The sequence below is a fragment of the Polistes fuscatus genome, unplaced genomic scaffold (assembly GCF_010416935.1).
Source record: "Polistes fuscatus isolate 324 unplaced genomic scaffold, CU_Pfus_HIC Scaffold35, whole genome shotgun sequence".
Taxonomy (NCBI): Eukaryota; Metazoa; Arthropoda; class Insecta; order Hymenoptera; family Vespidae; genus Polistes; species Polistes fuscatus.
The window spans coordinates 12,501-32,571 of NW_025113113.1; the positions used below are offsets into that span (position 1 = coordinate 12,501).

A 20,071-nucleotide genomic window follows, 5' to 3' on the forward strand; every position below is an offset into this window, starting at 1 on the left:
CCAAGAGATTTTGTCGACCAGGCTTAACTGTTCCTGGTCGAACGGGGCCCATCGTAGTCCATGAATCTGTGGTAAATTTCTATGGAAACTACGTAACGCTATTAAAGATACAGTCTAAGCGTTTTTTTCGATCATGAATTCCTATCTTCTAGATCCATGATCGTCTCCTTGGGCATGGGCACCCCGTGTTCCTACCACAAGTGGTAGGACTTCTGCAAGCGGTCGCTCCATATTCTCGCTGCAGGAGAGGCAAAACGGGCTATATTTTCTTAATTTATCATTTCGTCCCTGTGCAAGGTAATCGTTGTCCCGTGGCGGGACTGTTATAATCGACCTGAAGACCCCTTTCTGATTTCGACTATCAGATCGGGTTTGAGATTCCCGCCTGAAGGAGATTGTATTGTAGCCTCCTTCGTTACTGTTGCCTCTGGGTCCCTTTTCATCGTTTCATTCATGACGAGATCTTTTATCTCGTCATGTCGACGGAGCGTTCGGCTTACGAGAGTCATAGTTACTCCGCCGTTACCCGCTTGCTTGAATTCTTTCACGTTGACATTCAGAGCACTGGGCAGAAATCACATTGCGTCAGGGTTGCGTCAGGGTTGCGTCAGGGTTGCGTCAGGGTTGCGTCAGGGTTGCGTCAGGGTTGCGTCAGGGTTGCGTCAGGGTTGCGTCGGGTCCCCCCCGTGGGTAGGGGGTAGTAGAATACTCTACAGTATTCCCTGCTTGTCGTAAGAGGCGACTAAAAGGGACGGTATGAAGTGTGTGATTGTTCTGCGTGGCTATTCCTACCTTTAATTCTGTCTATCCCCTCTTTTCTATTCTTTCTTTGCCTCTTGCTTCTTTCTTTTCCTTTCCTTTCCTACTGGCTTGTGCCAACAAATTTATAGAAAAAATTATGAAGAGCACAAAGTCAGTTTTGTCTATGTGTGGTTCGGATGTCCACACACCGGCGGTGTTAGGTGGTGGTGTAGCAGGCCACCCTCCGTCGTCATCATGTGTCTGCTATGGATCGAGGGTAGGCGACCCGGCCCCGATCCTAGAAAATGCATCGGGAAGTTGTTCGCGGGTAGGCGACCTGGCCTGCGAACCGACGTATGCTACAGGAAGAGAAGACGGGGAATTCGACTCTCCAGCGGTCGGTTCCATAAGGAAAAGGGCGAGGCCGATGGCCTACTCCTCGTCGTCCGAGGAGGAGGTTATCGACCTCACCAACCTGGACGGTGATCCATCCAGACCGTCCACGGTTCAGCTGGAATCAGGGAGTCTGATCCAGAAACTGTTGGATCATGCCGCAGAGGCCGAGGCCAGGCGTAAGCGGTGCGGCAATATAAAGGGCGAGATCTCTGGTCAGATGAAAATCTGTCATCTGGAGATCGCAAACATCGCCAGGGAGTTACAGGCTCGAAATGCCACGAGCTGTGGCCCCGATGTTAGGGAGGCCCTGGACCAACTACGGGCGGAGACGAGGGCCACCAATGCCAGGCTGAAGCACCTGGAGGAGGAATGTTCGCGCCTAAGACGCGAACTTAAAAGAAAGGATGCGCTCCTGGAGAAGATGAAATCGGGAGGGGGAGCAAACGTCCCACCTGGACCCAACGCTGGGGGTGGGACCCATACGGCTGCTCCAAACACCAGAAACCAGGAGAGACTGACTGCGGCCAGGAACGCAGAGGGGAGTCTGGATGGCGGGGCAACGGCTAGGATCCTTACGGAACTGGCGAGGGCTGTCGTTGCCATCCAGGAGGACATCAGAGGGATGAAGCAGGGAGGTGGCACGTATGCACAGGTTGCAGCTAGGCAACGGGTTGCCCCTCCGACGGCTACTGCGACACCGCCGGTTCCTGTCCCGGACAGGGATGGGTTTACGGTCGTCAAAAGAAGGGGCAGGGCTGTGATACCTGCTGGGGGGCCCTTGCCGGCACAACCAGGCGCTGGGAAGGTTGCCCCCCCCACTGGGAATCCTCAGAAAAGGAAGAAAAAGAAGAAGAAAGCCAAGAGGACCAGGGAGACCGCCGCAGTCTCCTTGACCTGCGAGGGAGGAGCCTCCTACCTGGAGGCTCTCAAAAAGTTGGAAGGGAATATAAACCTTGAAACCATAGGTGTCAAGGGACTTGCTTACAGAAGGGGCCTCACGGGCTCCTTCATTTGGGAGGTTCGCGGCAAGGACGCCCAAACAAAGGCGGACAGGGTCGCGGAGGCGATGAGGGGGGTCCTCCCTGAGGCCAAAATTTTGAGGCCTCAGAGGACCTCCCCATCAGGTTGGAGGGTTTGTACCCAACAACCACCCTCACCGCGATTAGGTGCGCCTTGTTGGAGGGGAGGTCGGGCATTGACCCGAACCTAATTACCATGGGGGAAATCCGACCGGGCAGGGGTGGCCGCTACGAGGCCACGGTGGTGGCACCGACGGCCCTTGCCCGGGCGGCTATAGACAAAGGAACATTCTGGTTGGGTGGGGGAGAGTGCGGGTCTTCCCTGTTCGACCCAGGCCCCTGAGATGCCACAGGTGTCTCGCAAGGGCCACGTTGCGGCCTTTTGCCCGGCACCTTCCGCGAGAACGGACGTTTGTTTCCGGTGTGGTGAGCCGGGACACGTCGCTCGCGAGTGTGGGGCCGGCCCCAAGTGTCCGGTCTGTGCGGAGGCGGGTCGCCCCCAGACCTCGCACAGGGCGGGTTCCTGGGAGTGCCCACTGGTGCCTCCCATTAGACGCAGGGAACAGATGCTGGTGGTCGCGGACAAAAACGCCGCGCCAGTGCGAGTGAGTGATGTACCGGCCGACAATAGTGCGGGACCGAGTGGGACCTAGTGTGGGCGATCGATGCAATGGAGGTTGAGCAGGGCGGCTCCTGCCTCTCCCATGCAGACTTAATACTATTTTAGAGTAAATGGCGGTGATCCAAGTCAACCTCAACCATGCGCGTAGGGCCCAGGATCTGCTGGGCCAGCGAATGAGGGAGGTTGAGGCGGACATCGCCATAATATCGGAACCGTGGTGGGTTCCCCCTGGGGATGAGAAATGGCTCTCATCCCTGGGGGGGTCGCCCCTCGCCGCGATTCTCGTGAGCAAAGGCGGAGGAACCTGCAGCCTAGTGCGCAGGGGTTTGTTTTTTGTGGCCGCTAAATGGGGGGACTCGCTGGTAGTCTCTGTCTACTTTCCCCCCAGCGAGGATATCAGTAAATTTTGTAGACTCCTTGATGAGCTCGAAGAGCTCTTAGGATCATTTCCCACGCTTCCAGCGTTGGTTGCCGGAGACTTTAATGCCCGGTCCCACAGTTGGGATCCGGAAGGCAGAAGTAACCTAAGGGGTGAGTTGCTCTGCATGTGGGCCAATAGGTCGAACCTAAGCCTGGGCAACCAGGTTGGCCACCCCACGTGCGTTCGGCCGCAAGGGTCGAGCGTTATAGACCTTACGTGGGGATCTCCGACAGCCATCGTCCGCTTATCGGATTGGAGGGTGGATGAGGCCGAGTCCCTTTCGGACCACCTGTATGTTATATTTAACTATAGGCGTGAGGCTGCAGGCTTCCGAAGCCTTTGCTCTAGGGAGAGAATTTTTCCTAGGTGGGATACGAGGGCTGTGGACGAGGATAGGCTCGCCGCAGCCCTCGTATCCGCCGACTGGACACGGAACAATGGTGCCAGTGGGGAAGACTTAGTGCGGTGGTTGAACTGTTCCTTGGTCAGGGCATGTGACTTTGGTATGCCTCGGGTCAGAACAGGAGTGAACCGGGTGAGTGTGGTGCCGTGGTGGTCTCGGGAGATTGCCGCCCTTAGGAGGGAGGCAATGCTCTCGAGAAGAAGGCTTCAAAGGGCTCGACGCAGCGGCGACCTGGCTAGGATAGGGGAGTGCCTACACCAGGAGGGAGGCCAAGAGGGGTTTGGTCCGTGCTATCAGGAGGGCCAAGGCTTCGGCCTGGAGGGACTTCCTCACTACCATCGAGGAAGATCCCTGGGGGAGGCCATATAAGCTTGTGATGAACAAGCTTAGAGCTCGGGGTCTCCCCCCCCTTACTGAGGCACTGGACCCCTCTCTGCTGGCCACAACCATCGAAACCCTGTTTCCGAGGGACGGCCAACCAGTGTCCCCGAACGAAGACCTGCGGGACCTGGCTGGGGTGGAGGTGCTGCCGGAAGAGGTGCGCAGGGCCGCTACCAAGATTGGCCTTGGAAGGGCACCAGGCCCTGATGGTGTGCCGGGACTGGTGGTGAAAAAGGCTGCTGACATCTGCAGCGGGGGACTGGCTCGATGCTTCTCTGACCTCTTGAGGAACGGCGTGTTCCCGGAGCGCTGGAAGAGGGCCGGGCTGGTCCTCATAAGAAAGAGGACTGGGGAGGACATCTCACCGGGTTCATTCAGGCCCATATGCCTGCTGGATGAGGTGGGGAAGTTATTCGAGAGAGTGATCGTCTCCAGGGTGAGCGAGTTTTCGAACTAAAGTGTACTATCGCCGAGCCAACATGGCTTCAGGGTGGGCCATTCCACCCTTGGGGCCGTTGGGGAGGTCAAACGTTATATACAGGAGTGCGTGAGTGAGGGACGGGTTGGTGTCCTAGTGTTGTTGGACATTGCCAACGCGTTTAACTCGCTCCCCTGGATGACCGTTATTGACTCATGACGAGGTGTGGCTTCCCCCATCTAGTTAATATTACTAAGGACTTTTTTAGGAATAGGCTCCTGTCCTTTAGGAGGACAGGGCACTCTACATAGCGTAAGCGTGACGTGTGGGGTCCCACAGGGTTCTGTCCTGGGCCCCACACTGTGGAACATCGCCTACGACCGGGTCCTCCGTGTCCCGCTGCCGGGGGGGTCTCGTGTCGTCTGCTATGCGGATGACACGGCCCTCCTGTCAGCGGGGCGGGACCCGGCTAGTGCGATGTTAGCGTGCGAGAGGGACCTCGAGGTCCTAGTAATGAGATAGAGAGTTTGGGCCTTAAAGTGGCGCCGCACAAAACGGAGGCGATGGCCTTCCCTGCCTCTGCCTTCCGCAGACGCAGGATTGCTCCCCCCCCTGTGATCAGACTCAGGGGGTTTGTATTGCGGTTAAGCCCAGCGTGAAATACCTGGGCATAGTATTAGATGCAGACTGTCATTTAGGCCCCACTTCGAGGCCTTAATTCCTAGAGTGCAGGGGATCCTTCGGTCCATTGGGAGGATCCTTCCGAACCTTCACGGACCGAGGGAAAAGAAGCGACGCCTCTACTGCAGCGTGATCCACTCCGTGCTCCTTTATGGTGCTCCGGTGTGGTGGCGCGCTGTTGTGGAAGATCAGAGGGTCAGGCGGGCTGTTCGGGCCCTGCAAAGAAGGGTAGCAATCAGGGTGTGTTGCGCGTATAGAACGGTGTCCTTCCATGCGGCAATGATGGTCGCGGGGATTATTCCCCTCGACCATCTGGCGCCGCAGCTGGCGGACGTTACGCAGCGGTCCGGGAAGCGGAGGATCCCGTTTCCCCTAGGACAAGGGCCGTGCTGGGCGCTATTGCCAAGAGGAGGGCAATTGCCTCATGGAAGGAAGAAGAAGTAAGTCTCGTTGGCGCAATTGGAGCAACGGGGGTGCGTGTGAGGGCAGCCATCGCTTCCAGGTTGGATGAGTGGGTTGGAAGGCCGTTTTCTTTGGAAACGACCTTCCACACCACTCAGCTGATGACTGGCCATGGCTGCTTTCCCGCGTACCTATACGGTATCAGGAAGGCAGACTCCCCGCGGTGTTTCACTGCGATGCGGGGAACGATGATGCCGATCACACCCTGATTGAGTGCCCTGCGTGGATGAATGAGAGGGCCTCCTTGGTCAGGGAACTGGGGGGGGTGCAGCTCACTCTCCCCGGGATAGTCGGGCGATCCCTGGATACCCCGGGGGCGTGGGCTGCATTCCAGTCCTTTTCAGGACTAGTTATGAGGGCCAAGGAGGATGCTGAAAGAGAGAGGGAGAGAGTTGTGCGTAACAGAAGAAGATGAATGCTAGGCCGCGTAGGAGAGTAGCTCCTAGGCGGCCCCCCCGGGCGAGGCTCCGGACGCTTTGGCGGCGACTGGCCCGGTCTAGTGCGCCGCTTTCCCCTGAGGAGATGAATGAGCATGCTCATGCATGGGTTGTATGAACCCGACCATTGCATCATGGGATGGATGGTCGGGTTAGTGTATATAGTTATACATAGTAGGTTTAGGTTGCGCCCCACCGTGGGGTGCAACAACTTAATTATAAGATGTATGTGAGTGTGTGAATGGAGAGAGCCTGGAAACACACCAGGCTCATCGGGGTGGGAGCGGGTGAAGTATGTGCATGTAGCACGGTTCCGCCCCTCCCACCCAACGAATGAATGTGAATTGCACCAGGTGGGTTTTTAGTCGGTAGGAATCCGACACTCCCTTGAGTACCGGGCTCAAGGGGCCTATGAAGGTTTTCCCCCTGACGAAAAAAAAAAAAAAAAAAAAAAAAAAAAAAAACCCTGCAGTCTGGTGCAAAGGGGTAGCTTCTTGTAGCTGTCAAGTGGGGGGACTCGCTGGTGATTTCTGTTTACTTTCCCCCCAGCGAGGTATTAGTAAATATTGTAGGCTCCTAGAGGAGCTCGAAGAGCTCTTAGGAAGACCTACCTCTCCAGTGCTGGTGGCGGGCGACGTTAATGCCCGGGCCCACAGATGGGATCCCGGGGGAGGAACCTAAGGGGTGGGTGCTCTCTACCTGGGCCAATCGGTTGAACTTGCACCTCTTCAACCGAGCTGGCTCCCCCACGTGCGTTCGGCCGCAAGGGTCGAGCGTCAGTGATCTCACGTGGGGCTCGTCAGCTGCTAGTATCCGCTATCGGAGTGGAGAGTAGATCAAGCTGAGTCCCTTTCCGACCATGCATTGTAATGTTCAAGTACTGCCATGAGACTGCAGGGGTCCGAAGCTTGAGCCGGCCAGGCAGGACTTTCCTCGGTGGAATGCGAGGGCTGCGGACAAGGACATGCTCGACGCTGCCCTTATATCGGGCGACTGGACGCGTCCCAGTGGTGAGTGTAGTGCGCGGGATTTCGTCAAGTGGCTACGCGGAAGTTGGCGCTGCATGTGACATGGCACTGCCGAAGCGGGGAACACGAGGACAGAGGGGGAAGGCATGCTGGTGGTCGCAGGAACTGTCTGCTATCAGGGCAGAGGCGACGGCGGCCAGGAGACGCTTTCTAAGGGCCAGGCGCAGTGGGGACCAAAGAAGAGTAGAACTGTGCCTGGAGGACCGCAGGGAGTCGAAAAGACAGTTGAAGAGGGCCATTAGGAGGGCCAAGGCCGCTGCCTGGAGAGACTTCGTGGGGACGCTTGAGGCGGATCCGTGGGGCAGACCATATCGCCTGGTCATGGGGAAGTTGAGGCCATACTCAGCACCCTTGACGGAGGTACTAGAGTCAGAGGTGATGGACCGGGTGCTGGGGGGCCTGTTTCCCCAAGTGGAGCGGGACAGCGGGGGGGGCCTCCGCGGTGTCCAAGTGGATGGTGCGGCGGTAACGCTGGAGGAGGTGCTGGCTGCGGCAAAGAAGATCGCCGGTGGAAAGGCTCCGGGACCGGACGGGGTCCCGGGCATAGTGATAAAGGCAGCAGCGGTCCACTGCGGGGTCGGCCTGGCTGAACTGTTCACGGAGTGTCTCAGGACCAGTAACTTTCCAACAGCCTGGAAGAGGGCAAGACTGGTCCTAATAAAGAAGAAACTAGACGCCCAACCGGATCTGCCTGGCTCCTACAGACCGATCTGCCTACTGGATGAGACCGGAAACTGTTTGAGCGGGTAATCGTGGCAAGGATGAACAGATGCCTGGAGGCAGGGGGTCTGTTGTCGCAGGCGCAGCATGGCTTTCGCGTCAGACGCTCGACGGTCGGTGCCATAATGGTGGTGAAAAACGCAGTGCGGGAGTGTGTGGACAGTGAGTGCGTCGGGATCCTGACTTCGCTGGATATTAGGAACGCTTTCAACTCGCTGCCGTGGGAGACCATCTTCAGGGCGCTGGATGGGATGGGCCTTCCCACATACATAGTTAACATCATAAGGAGTTACTTGTCCAACCGAACATTATTGTTTGTCGGGAAGAGTGGACAATTAAAGGAAAGACAGGTCTCGTGCGGGGTTCCGCAGGGTTCGGTGCTGGGACCAACCCTGTGGAACATAGCCTATGACAGTGTCCTCCGGGTTCCGATGCCGGGGGGTTCCCGGGTCGTCTGTTATGCGGACGACACGGCCCTTCTGTCATCGGGGCGGGACCTGTCGGAGGCGATCGCGAACGCGGAACGCGACCTGGATGTGCTGGTGAGTGCGATCGAGGAGCTTGGCCTCGAAGTGGCGCCACACAAGACGGAGGCAATGGCCTTCCCTGCCTCTGCCCTCCGCAGACGCAGGAGTGCACCGGCCCCCGCCATTAGGGTTAGGGGGTCTAGAGTTGTTATAGGTCCCAGGGTCAAGTACCTGGGCGTGGTGTTAGACTCCAACCTTACATTCAGGCCCCACTTCGCGGCCTTGATTCCGAAGGCGGAGGGGATCCTTCGGTCCCTTGGAAGGCTCCTTCCGAACCTTCATGGACCGGGGGAGAAGAAGAGACGCCTCTACAGTAGTGTGGTCCAGTCGGTGCTCATTTATGGGGCGCCGGTGTGGTGGCGCACTGCTGTAGAGGACATGCGTGTCAAGCGGGCCATTCGATCGTTCCAGAGGAGGGTGGCGATCAGGGTGTGCTGTGCATACAGAACGGTGTCGTTCCATGCGGCGATGATGGTTGCGGGGATCATTCCTCTCGACCATCTTGCGCCCCGGCTGGCGGAGGTGTATGTGACCCTTAGTGGTGCGGAGGAACCTGTTTCTCCGGCCATTAAGGCGGCGCTGGGCGCTGAAGCCAGGAGGATGGCGGTCGCTGCATGGAAGGAAGAGGAGATAAACTAACAGGAGTAACGGGAGAAACAGGAGCGCGGGTTAGGGCAGCCATTGCTGATAGGTTGGATGAGTGGGTTGAAAGGCCGCACTCCATGGTACGACCTTTCACACCACTCAGCTGATGACCGGACATGGTTGCTTCCCTGCATTCCTTCATAGAATAGGAAGGCGATATCTCCGCAGTGCTTTCACTGCGGAGCAAATGAAGATGACGCTGACCACACCCTGGTCGACTGCCCTGCGTGGGTGAGTGAGCGGGATGATCTTGTTGGGGAATTGGGGGGGGTGCATTTCTCCCTCTCTGGCATACTCAGGGCATCCTGGATATGCCGGGGGGGTGGGATGCATTCCGGTCTTTCGCGGGGCGTGTGATGAGAGCGAAAGAAAGCTGAGAGAGAGAGAGAACGGGGGTTGCGTGCGGCGCCCGCAGAGGAGACTTGCTCCTAGGCGGCCCCCCCGGGCGAGACTTCGCGTGCCTGGGGCGACGAATGGCTAACGGCTGTGCGTCGATTCCCCCATCGAATGGAGTTACTTGTAGATTGTACTGGAGTGCGAGAACTGTGTGTTAATACGGTGTGAGAGTGGTGTGGGCCTGACCGAAATATTGTTTTATTGTAAGGTCAGGCCAGGAGTGAGTGTGTAATCTGCGTCTCCAGTTGTAACTGTTGAGTGCGCCTAAGTATGAGAGATTGCGCCTCCGGGGAGGAAACTCTACTGTTGAGTGCGCTGGATGTAGGAGTGTGTATGTGTGTGTTGCGGGAGAAAGCGCGGAAAAATTTCCGACCGGGCTTACTAGGAGAGAGGCACATAGGTAATTTGAATTGTACATACTGTGCGTTGCGCCTGCCTCTTCTCCTCGCGGGAGACTCTGCACCAGGTGGGTTTTTAGTCGGTAAGAATCCGACACTCCCTTGAGTACCGGACTCAAGGGGCCTATGAAGGTTTTCCCCCTGACGAAAAAAAAAAAAAAAAAAAAAAAAAGGGTTGCGTCAGGGTTGCGTCAGGGTTGCGTCAGGGTCCCCCCCGTGGGTAGGGGGTAGTAGAATACTCCCACAGTATTCCCTGCTTGTCGTAAGAGGCGACTAAAAGGGAGGGTATGAATGGAGTGTGTATGCTCTTTGTGTGGCTATTTCTATCTTTAATTCTTTCTATCCCCCTTTTTCTACTCTTTCTTTGTCTCTTACTTCCTTCATTTCCTTTCCTTTCCACTGGCTTGTGCCATTATAAAATTATTAATATAGATGAGTACAAAGTCAGTGATTAAAGGGTGTGGTTCGGATGTCCACACACCGGCGGTGTTAGGTGGTGCGCTAGCAGGCCACCCTCCGTCGTCAACATGCTACTGCTATGAGTCTGGGGTAGGTGACCCGGCCCCGACTCTGGTAACCAATACGGGAAGCTGTTCGCGGGTAGGCGACCTGGCCCGCGAACTGACCAATGCGTCAGGAAGGCAAGGGTGCTCCTCAAAGGAGGGGCCAAGGTGCACTTTGGAATGCACCGAGGAGATGGAGACTGGCACACTAACAGCCAGAACAAATAAGAGGGCGAGGCCAGTAACATATTCCATCCTCAGAAGAAGAGGTCATTGATTTGACCAATGCGGAAGTGGTCTTCCCGGAGGGGCCATCGATCTCCGGCATTGAAACTGGTAGGCTGATCGAGCGTATCTTGGATCATGCAATGGAGGCTGAATCCAGGAGAAAGACTTGTGGAAATATAAAGGGTGAAATCTCAGGTCGCATGAAGCGTTGCAACCTGGGAATTATGGAATTAGCCAGGGAATTGAAGGCAAGAAATAGGGCGAATTGTGGCCCTGATTTACAAACCGTATTGGAACAATTAAGGGCGGAAACTAAGGCCACCAATGACCGGTTGAGGCATGTTGAAGAAGAATGCTCGCGCCTTAGAAAGGAGCTAAAGAAAAAGGATGCGCTCCTCGAAAGACAGGCGACGGCAAAGGATGTGGCGAATGTCCCAGTTAGAGCTTCCGTGACGAACCAAACTCGATCCATTGGGGAAGAAAGACTGGCTACGGCGAGAAGGGGGAGGATTTGGACGGCGGGGCGACCACAAGGATCCTCGCTGAGCTGTCCAAGGCGATTGTTGGAATTCAACAGGAGTTGAAAGAGATGAAGGCGGGGCGGGGCTCATACGCCCAAGTTGCAGCCCAACCACGGGCTGCCCCCTCGACGACTACACAGATGCCACTGACCTCCATCCCAGATGGGGATGGGTTCGTGGAGGTCAGGAGAAGGGGTAGGGCTTCGATGCCTGTTGGGGGGCCCTTGCCCAAACAGTCGAGTACTGGGAGGGTTGCCCCCCCCACTGTGCAAGAAAGAAGAAGAAGAAGAAGAAGCAACCGCGAGGACCAGGGAGACCGCCGCAGTCTCCCTGACCTGCGAGGGAGGAGCCTCCTACCTGGAGGCTCTTAAAAAGCTGGAGGGAAGCATAAACCTTGACACCATAGGTGTCAAGGGGCTTTCTTACAGAAGGGGCCTCACGGGCTCCTTCATTTGGGAGGTCCGCGGCAAGGACGCCCAAACGAAGGCGGACAAGGTCGCGGAGGCGATGAGGGGGGTCCTCCCTGAGGCCAAAATTTTGAGGCCTCAGAGGACCTCCCCCATCAGGTTGGAGGGTTTATACCCATCAACCACCCTCACCGCGATTAGGTGCGCGCTGTTGGAGGGGAGGTCGGGCATTGACCCGAACTTAATAACTATGGGGGAAATCCGACCGGGCAGGGGTGGCCGCTACGAGGCCACGGTGGTGGCACCGACGGCCCTTGCCCGGGCGGCAATAGACAGAGGAAACATTCTGGTGGGGTGGGGAAGAGTGCGGGTCTTCCCTGTTCGACCCAGGCCCCTGAGATGCCACAGGTGTCTCGCAAGGGGCCACGTTGCGGCCTTCTGCCCGGCACCTTGCGCGAGAACGGACGTTTGCTTTCGGTGTGGTGAGCCGGGACACGTCGCTCGCGAGTGTGGGGCCGGCCCCAAGTGTCCGGTCTGTGCGGAGGCGGGTCGCTCCCAGACCTCGCACAGGGCGGGTTCCTGGGAGTGCCCATTGGTGCCTCCTATTAGACGTAAAGACCTAATTTTAAGAGCTGCGGACAAAGATGCTGCACAAGTGCGTGGATCTAGTGTGCCGGCCGCCAATAGCGTGGGACCGTGTGTAGGACCTAAGGGTCCGGAAGATAGTGGCATGGAGGTGGAGCAGGCGGCTCCTGCCCCTCCATGCAATTTTAACATTACTTTAAACTAATATGGCGATGGTCCAGATCAACCTCAACCATGCGCGTAGGGCCCAGGATTTGCTGGGCCAGCGAATGAGGGAGGTTGGGGCGGACATCGCCATAGTATCGGAGCCGTGGTGGGTCCCTCCTGGGGATGAGAGATGGCTCTCATCCCTGGGGGGGTCGCCCCTCGCTGCGATTCTCGTGAGCAAAGGCGGAGGAACCTGTAGCCTAGTGCGCAGGGGTTTGTTTTTTGTGGCCGCTAAATGGGGGGACTCGCTGGTAGTTTCTGTCTACTTTCCCCCCAGCGAGGATATTAGTAAATTTTGTAGACTCCTTGATGAGCTCGAAGAGCTCTTAGGATCTTTTCCCGCTCTTCCAGCGTTGGTTGCCGGAGACTTCAATGCCCGGTCCCAAAGATGGGATCCGGAAGGCAGAAGTAACCTAAGGGGTGAGTTGCTCTGCATGTGGGCCAATAGGTTGAACCTAAGCCTGGGCAACCAGGTTGGCCACCCCACGTGCGTTCGGCCGCAAGGGTCGAGCGTTATAGACCTTACGTGGGGATCTCCGACAGCCATCGTCGCTTATCGGATTGGAGGGTGGATGAGGCCGAGTCCCTTTCGGACCATTTGTACGTCATATTCAATTATAGGCGTGAGGCTACAGGCTTCCGAAGCCTTTGCTCCAGGGATAGAATTTTCCCTAGGTGGGATGCGAGGGCTGTGGACGAGGATAGGCTCGCCGCAGCCCTCGTGTCTGCTGACTGGACACGTGACTATAGTGCCAGTGGGGAGGATCTAGTGACGTGGATAAACAACTCACTTGTTAGTGCGTGTGACATTGCCATGTCCCGAGTCAGGACAGGAGTGAACAGGGGGAGAGTAGTGTCGTGGTGGTCCCATGAAATTGCAGCGCTTAGGAGGGAGGCCATGGTAACAAGAAGGCGCTACCAGAGGGCTCGACGCAGCGGCGACCTGGCCAGGATGAGGGAGTGCCTTAAAGCAGGAGAGAGGCCAAGAGGGGTTTGGTCCGTGCTATCAGAAGGGCCAAGGCTTCGGCCTGGAGGGACTTCCTCACTACCATCGAGGAAGATCCCTGGGGGAGGCCATATAAGCTTGTTATGAACAAGCTTAGAGCTCGAGGTCTCCCCCCCTTACTGAGGCACTGGACCCCTCTCTTTTGACTGGAATAATAACTGCATTATTCCCGGGGGACGGACGACCGGTGTCCCCAAACACCGATGTGGTTAATCCGGCTGAGATCAGGGTTGCGTCAGGGTTGCGTCAGGGTTGCGTCAGGGTTGCGTCAGGGTTGCGTCAGGGTTGCGTCAGGGTCCCCCCCGTGGGTAGGGGGTAGTAGAATACTCCCACAGTATTCCCTGCTTGTCGTAAGAGGCGACTAAAAGGGACGGTATGAATGGTGTGTGATTGTTCTCTGCGTGGCTATTCCTACCTTTAATTCTGTCTATCCCCTCTTTTCTATTCTTTCTTTGCCTCTTACTTCTTCTTTTCCTTTCCTTTCCGACTGGCTTGTGCCAAAAAATTATAATGAAAAATATGAAGAGCACAAAGTCAGTTTTGTCAATGTGTGGTTCGGATGTACACACACCGGCGGTGTTAGGTGGTGGTGTAGCAGGCCACCCTCCGTCGTCATCATGTGTCTGCTATGGATCGAGGGTAGGCGACCCGGCCCCGATCCTAGAAAATGCTTCGGGAAGCTGTTCGCGGGTAGGCGACCTGGCCTGCGAACCGACGTATGCTACAGGAAGAGAAGACGGGGAATTCGACTCTCCAGCGGTCGGTTCCATAAGGAAAAGGGCGAGGCCGATGGCCTACTCCTCGTCGTCCGAGGAGGAGGTTATCGACCTCACCAACCTGGACGGTGATCCATCCAGACCGTCCACGGTTCAGCTGGAATCAGGGAGTCTGATCCAGAAACTGTTGGATCATGCCGCAGAGGCCGAGGCCAGGCGTAAGCGATGCGGCAATATAAAGGGCGAGATCTCTGGTCAGATGAAAATCTGTCATCTGGAGATCGCAAACATCGCCAGGGAGCTTCAGGCTCGAAATGCCACGAGCTGTGGCCCCGATGTTAGGGAGGCCCTGGACCAACTACGGGCGGAAACGAGGGCCACCAATGCCAGGCTGAAGCACCTGGAGGAGGAATGTTCGCGCTTAAGACGCGAACTTAAAAGAAAGATGCGCTCCTGGAAAGATGAAATCGGGAGGGGGAGCAAACGTCCCACCTGGACCCAACGCTGGGGGTGGGACCCATACGGCTGCTCCAAACAACAGAAATCAGGAGAGACTGACTGCGGCTAGGAACGCAGAGGGGAGTCTGGATGGCGGGGCAACGGCTAGGATCCTTACGGAACTGGCGAGGGCTGTCGTTGCCATCCAGGAGGACATCAGAGGGATGAAACAGGGAGGTGGCACATACGCACAGGTTGCAGCTAGGCAACGGGTTGCCCCTCCGACGGCTACTGCGGCACCGCCGGTTCCTGTCCCGGTCAGGGATGGGTTTACGGTAGTCAAAAGAAGGGGCAGGGCTGTGATACCTGCTGGGGGGCCCTTGCCGGCACAACCAGGCGCTGGGAAGGTTGCCCCCCCCACTGGGAATCCTCAGAAGAGGAAGAATAAGAAGAAGAAGAAAGCCAAGAGGACCAGGGAGACCGCCGCAGTCTCCTTGACCTGCGAGGGAGGAGCCTCCTACCTGGAGGCTCTCAAAAAGTTGGAAGGGAATATAAACCTTGAAACCATAGGTGTCAAGGGACTTGCTTACAGAAGGGGCCTCACGGGCTCCTTCATTTGGGAGGTTCGCGGCAAGGACGCCCAAACAAAGGCGGACAGGGTCGCGGAGGCGATGAGGGGGGTCCTCCCTGAGGCCAAAATTTTGAGGCCTCAGAGGACCTCCCCCATCAGGTTGGAGGGTTTGTACCCAACAACCACCCTCACCGCGATTAGGTGCGCCTTGTTGGAGGGGAGGTCGGGCATTGACCCGAACCTAATTACCATGGGGGAAATCCGACCGGGCAGGGGTGGCCGCTACGAGGCCACGGTGGTGGCACCGACGGCCCTTGCCCGGGCGGCTATAGACAAAGGTAACATTCTGGTTGGGTGGGGGAGAGTGCGGGTCTTCCCTGTTCGACCCAGGCCCCTGAGATGCCACAGGTGTCTCGCAAGGGGCCACGTTGCGGCCTTTTGCCCGGCACCTTCCGCGAGAACGGACGTTTGTTTCCGGTGTGGTGAGCCGGGACACGTCGCTCGCGAGTGTGGGGCCGGCCCCAAGTGTCCGGTCTGTGCGGAGGCGGGTCGCCCCCAGACCTCGCACAGGGCGGGTTCCTGGGAGTGCCCACTGGTGCCTCCCATTAGACGCAGGGAACAGATGCTGGTGGTCGCGGACAAAAACGCCGCGCCAGTGCGAGTGAGTGATATACCGGCCGACAATAGTGCGGGACCGAGTGCGGGACCTAGTGCGGGCCCAGCGATCGATGCAATGGAGGTTGAGCAGGCGGCTCCTGCCTCTCCATGCAGACTTAATACTATTTTAGAGTAAAATGGCGGTGATCCAAGTCAACCTCAACCATGCGCGTAGGGCCCAGGATCTGCTGGGCCAGCGAATGAGGGAGGTTGAGGCGGACATCGCCATAATATCGGAACCGTGGTGGGTTCCCCCTGGGGATGAGAAATGGCTCTCATCCCTGGGGGGGTCGCCCCTCGCCGCGATTCTCGTGAGCAAAGGCGGAGGAACCTGCAGCCTAGTGCGCAGGGGTTTGTTTTTTGTGGCCGCTAAATGGGGGGACTCGCTGGTAGTCTCTGTCTACTTTCCCCCCAGCGAGGATATCAGTAAATTTTGTAGACTCCTTGATGAGCTCGAAGAGCTCTTAGGATCATTTCCCACGCTTCCAGCGTTGGTTGCCGGAGACTTTAATGCCCGGTCCCACAGTTGGGATCCGGAAGGCAGAAGTAACCTAAGGGGTGAGTTGCTCTGCATGTGGGCCAATAGGTCGAACCTAAGCCTGGGCAACCAGGTTGGCCACCCCACGTGCGTTCGGCCGCAAGGGTCGAGCGTTATAGACCTTACGTGGGGATCTCCGACAGCCATCGTCCGCTTATCGGATTGGAGGGTGGATGAGGCCGAGTCCCTTTCGGACCACCTGTATGTTATATTTAACTATAGGCGTGAGGCTGCAGGCTTCCGAAGCCTTTGCTCTAGGGAGAGAATTTTTCCTAGGTGGGATACGAGGGCTGTGGACGAGGATAGGCTCGCCGCAGCCCTCGTATCCGCCGACTGGACACGGAACAATGGTGCCAGTGGGGAAGACTTAGTGCGGTGGTTGAACTGTTCCTTGGTCAGGGCATGTGACTTTGGGATGCCTCGGGTCAGAACAGGAGTGAACCGGGTGAGTGTGGTGCCGTGGTGGTCTCGGGAGATTGCCGCCCTTAGGAGGGAGGCAATGCTCTCGAGAAGAAGGCTTCAAAGGGCTCGACGCAGCGGCGACCTGGCTAGGATAGCGGAGTGCCTACACAGCAGGAGGGAGGCCAAGAGGGGTTTGGTCCGTGCTATCAGGAGGGCCAAGGCTTCGGCCTGGAGGGACTTCCTCACTACCATCGAGGAAGATCCCTGGGGGAGGCCATATAAGCTTGTGATGAACAAGCTTAGAGCTCGGGGTCTCCCCCCCCTTACTGAGGCACTGGACCCCTCTCTGCTGGCCACAACCATCGAAACCCTGTTTCCGAGGGACGGCCAACCAGTGTCCCCGAACGAAGACCTGCGGGACCTGGCTGGGGTGGAGGTGCTGCCGGAAGAGGTGCGCAGGGCCGCTACCAAGATTGGCCTTGGAAGGGCACCAGGCCCTGATGGTGTGCCGGGACTGGTGGTGAAAAAGGCTGCTGACATCTGCAGCGGGGGACTGGCTCGATGCTTCTCTGACCTCTTGAGGAACGGCGTGTTCCCGGAGCGCTGGAAGAGGGCCGGGCTGGTCCTCATAAGAAAGAGGACTGGGGAGGACATCTCACCGGGTTCATTCAGGCCCATATGCCTGCTGGATGAGGTGGGGAAGTTATTCGAGAGGGTGATCGTCTCCAGGGTGAGCGAGTTTTCGGAACTTAGAAGTGTACTATCGCCGAGCCAACATGGCTTCAGGGTGGGCCATTCCACCCTTGGGGCTGTTGGGGAGGTCAAACGTTATATACAGGAGTGCGCGAGTGAGGGACGGGTTGGTGTCCTAGTGTTGTTGGACATTGCCAACGCGTTTAACTCGCTCCCCTGGATGACCGTTATTGACTCAATGACGAGGTGTGGCTTCCCCACCCATCTAGTTAATATTACCAAGGACTTTTTTAGGAATAGGCTCCTGTCCTTTATAGGAGGACAGGGCACTCTACATAACGTAAGCGTGACGTGTGGGGTCCCACAGGGTTCTGTCCTGGGCCCCACACTGTGGAACATCGCCTACGACCGGGTCCTCCGTGTCCCGCTGCCGGGGGGGTCTCGTGTCGTCTGCTATGCGGATGACACGGCCCTCCTGTCAGCGGGGCGGGACCCGGCTAGTGCGATGTTAGCGTGCGAGAGGGACCTCGAGGTCCTAGTGAATGAGATAGAGAGTTTGGGCCTTAAAGTGGCGCCGCACAAAACGGAGGCGATGGCCTTCCCTGCCTCTGCCTTCCGCAGACGCAGGATTGCTCCCCCCCCTGTGATCAGACTCAGGGGGGTTTGTATTGCGGTTAAGCCCAGCGTGAAATACCTGGGCATAGTATTAGATGCAGACTTGTCATTTAGGCCCCACTTCGAGGCCTTAATTCCTAGAGTGCAGGGGATCCTTCGGTCCATTGGGAGGATCCTTCCGAACCTTCACGGACCGAGGGAAAAGAAGCGACGCCTCTACTGCAGCGTGATCCACTCCGTGCTCCTTTATGGTGCTCCGGTGTGGTGGCGCGCTGTTGTGGAAGATCAGAGGGTCAGGCGGGCTGTTCGGGCCCTGCAAAGAAGGGTAGCAATCAGGGTGTGTTGCGCGTATAGAACGGTGTCCTTCCATGCGGCAATGATGGTCGCGGGGATTATTCCCTCGACCATCTGGCGCCGCAGCTGGCGGACGTTACGCAGCGGTCCGGGAAGCGGAGGATCCCGTTTCCCCTAGGACAAGGGCCGTGCTGGGCGCTATTGCCAAGAGGAGGGCAATTGCCTCATGGAAGGAAGAAGAAGTAAGTCTCGTTGGCGCAATTGGAGCAACGGGGGTGCGTGTGAGGGCGGCCATCGCTTCCAGGTTGGATGAGTGGGTTGGAAGGCCGTTTTCTTTGGAAACGACCTTCCACACCACTCAGCTGATGACTGGCCATGGCTGCTTTCCCGCGTACCTATACGGTATCAGGAAGGCAGACTCCCCGCGGTGTTTTCACTGCGATGCGGGGAACGATGATGCCGATCACACCCTGATGAGTGCCCTGCGTGGATGAATGAGAGGGCCTCCTTGGTCAGGGTTGCGTCAGGGTTGCGTCAGGGTTGCGTCAGGGTTGCGTCAGGGTGAGGCCATACTCAGCACCCTTGACGGAGGTACTAGAGCCAGAGGTGATGGACCGGGTGCTGGGGGGCCTGTTTCCCCAAGTGGAGCGGGACAGCAGGGGGGACCTCCGCGGTGTCCAAGTGGATGGTGCGGCGGTAACGCTGGAGGAGGTGCTGGCTGCGGCAAAGAAGATCGCCGGTGGAAAGGCTCCGGGACCGGACGGGGTCCCGGGCATAGTGATAAAGGCAGCAGCGGTCCACTGCGGGGTCGGCCTGGCTGAACTGTTCACGGAGTGTCTCAGGACCAGTAACTTTCCAACAGCCTGGAAGAGGGCAAGACTGGTCCTAATAAAGAAGAAACTAGACGCCCAACCGGATCTGCCTGGCTCCTACAGACCGATCTGCCTACTGGATGAGACCGCGAAACTGTTTGAGCGGGTAATAGTGGCAAGGATGAACAGATGCCTGGAGGCAGGGGGTCTGTTGTCGCAGGCGCAGCATGGCTTTCGCGTCAGACGCTCGACGGTCGGTGCCATAATGGTGGTGAAAAACGCAGTGCGGGAGTGTGTGGACAGTGAGTGCGTCGGGATCCTGACTTCGCTGGATATTAGGAACGCTTTCAACTCGCTGCCGTGGGAGACCATCTTCAGGGCGCTGGATGGGATGGGCCTTCCCACATACATAATTAACATCATAAGGAGTTACTTGTCCAACCGAACATTATTATTTGTCGGGAAGAGTGGACAATTAAAGGAAAGACAGGTCTCGTGCGGGGTTCCGCAGGGTTCGGTGCTGGGACCAACCCTGTGGAACATAGCCTATGACAGTGTCCTCCGGGTTCCGATGCCGGGGGGCTCCCGGGTCGTCTGTTATGCGGACGACACGGCCCTTCTGTCATCGGGGCGGGACCTGTCGGAGGCGATCGCGAACGCGGAACGCGACCTGGATGTGCTGGTGAGTGCGATCGAGGAGCTTGGCCTCGAAGTGGCGCCACACAAGACGGAGGCAATGGCCTTCCCTGCCTCTGCCCTCCGCAGACGCAGGAGTGCACCGGCCCCCGCCATTAGGGTTAGGGGGTCTAGAGTTGTTATAGGTCCCAGGGTCAAGTACCTGGGCGTGGTGTTAGACTCCAACCTTACATTCAGGCCCCACTTCGCGGCCTTGATTCCGAAGGCGGAGGGGATCCTTCGGTCCCTTGGAAGGCTCCTTCCGAACCTTCATGGACCGGGGGAGAAGAAGAGACGCCTCTACAGTAGTGTGGTCCAGTCGGTGCTCATTTATGGGGCGCCGGTGTGGTGGCGCACTGCTGTGGAGGACATGCGTGTCAAGCGGGCCATTCGTTCGTTCCAGAGGAGGGTGGCGATCAGGGTGTGCTGTGCATACAGAACGGTGTCGTTCCATGCGGCGATGATGGTTGCGGGGATCATTCCTCTCGACCATCTTGCGCCCCGGCTG

At 57.5% G+C, this 20,071-nt stretch overlaps 2 protein-coding genes across 2 annotated transcripts; both read left to right on the forward strand.

Moving 5' to 3' along the window:
- The first annotated feature begins 2,888 nt into the window (after positions 1-2,888).
- LOC122520446 lies at positions 2,889-3,971 on the forward strand. Its single transcript, XM_043640511.1, has one exon. It carries the CDS (start codon positions 2,889-2,891, stop codon positions 3,969-3,971), a length of 1,083 nt encoding a protein of 360 aa, XP_043496446.1.
- A 7,633-nt stretch (positions 3,972-11,604) lies between these two features.
- LOC122520447 lies at positions 11,605-12,144 on the forward strand. The gene has a single exon (XM_043640512.1). The coding sequence runs from the start codon at positions 11,605-11,607 to the stop codon at positions 12,142-12,144; it is 540 nt and encodes a 179-aa protein (XP_043496447.1).
- Positions 12,145-20,071: the final 7,927 nt, after the last annotated feature.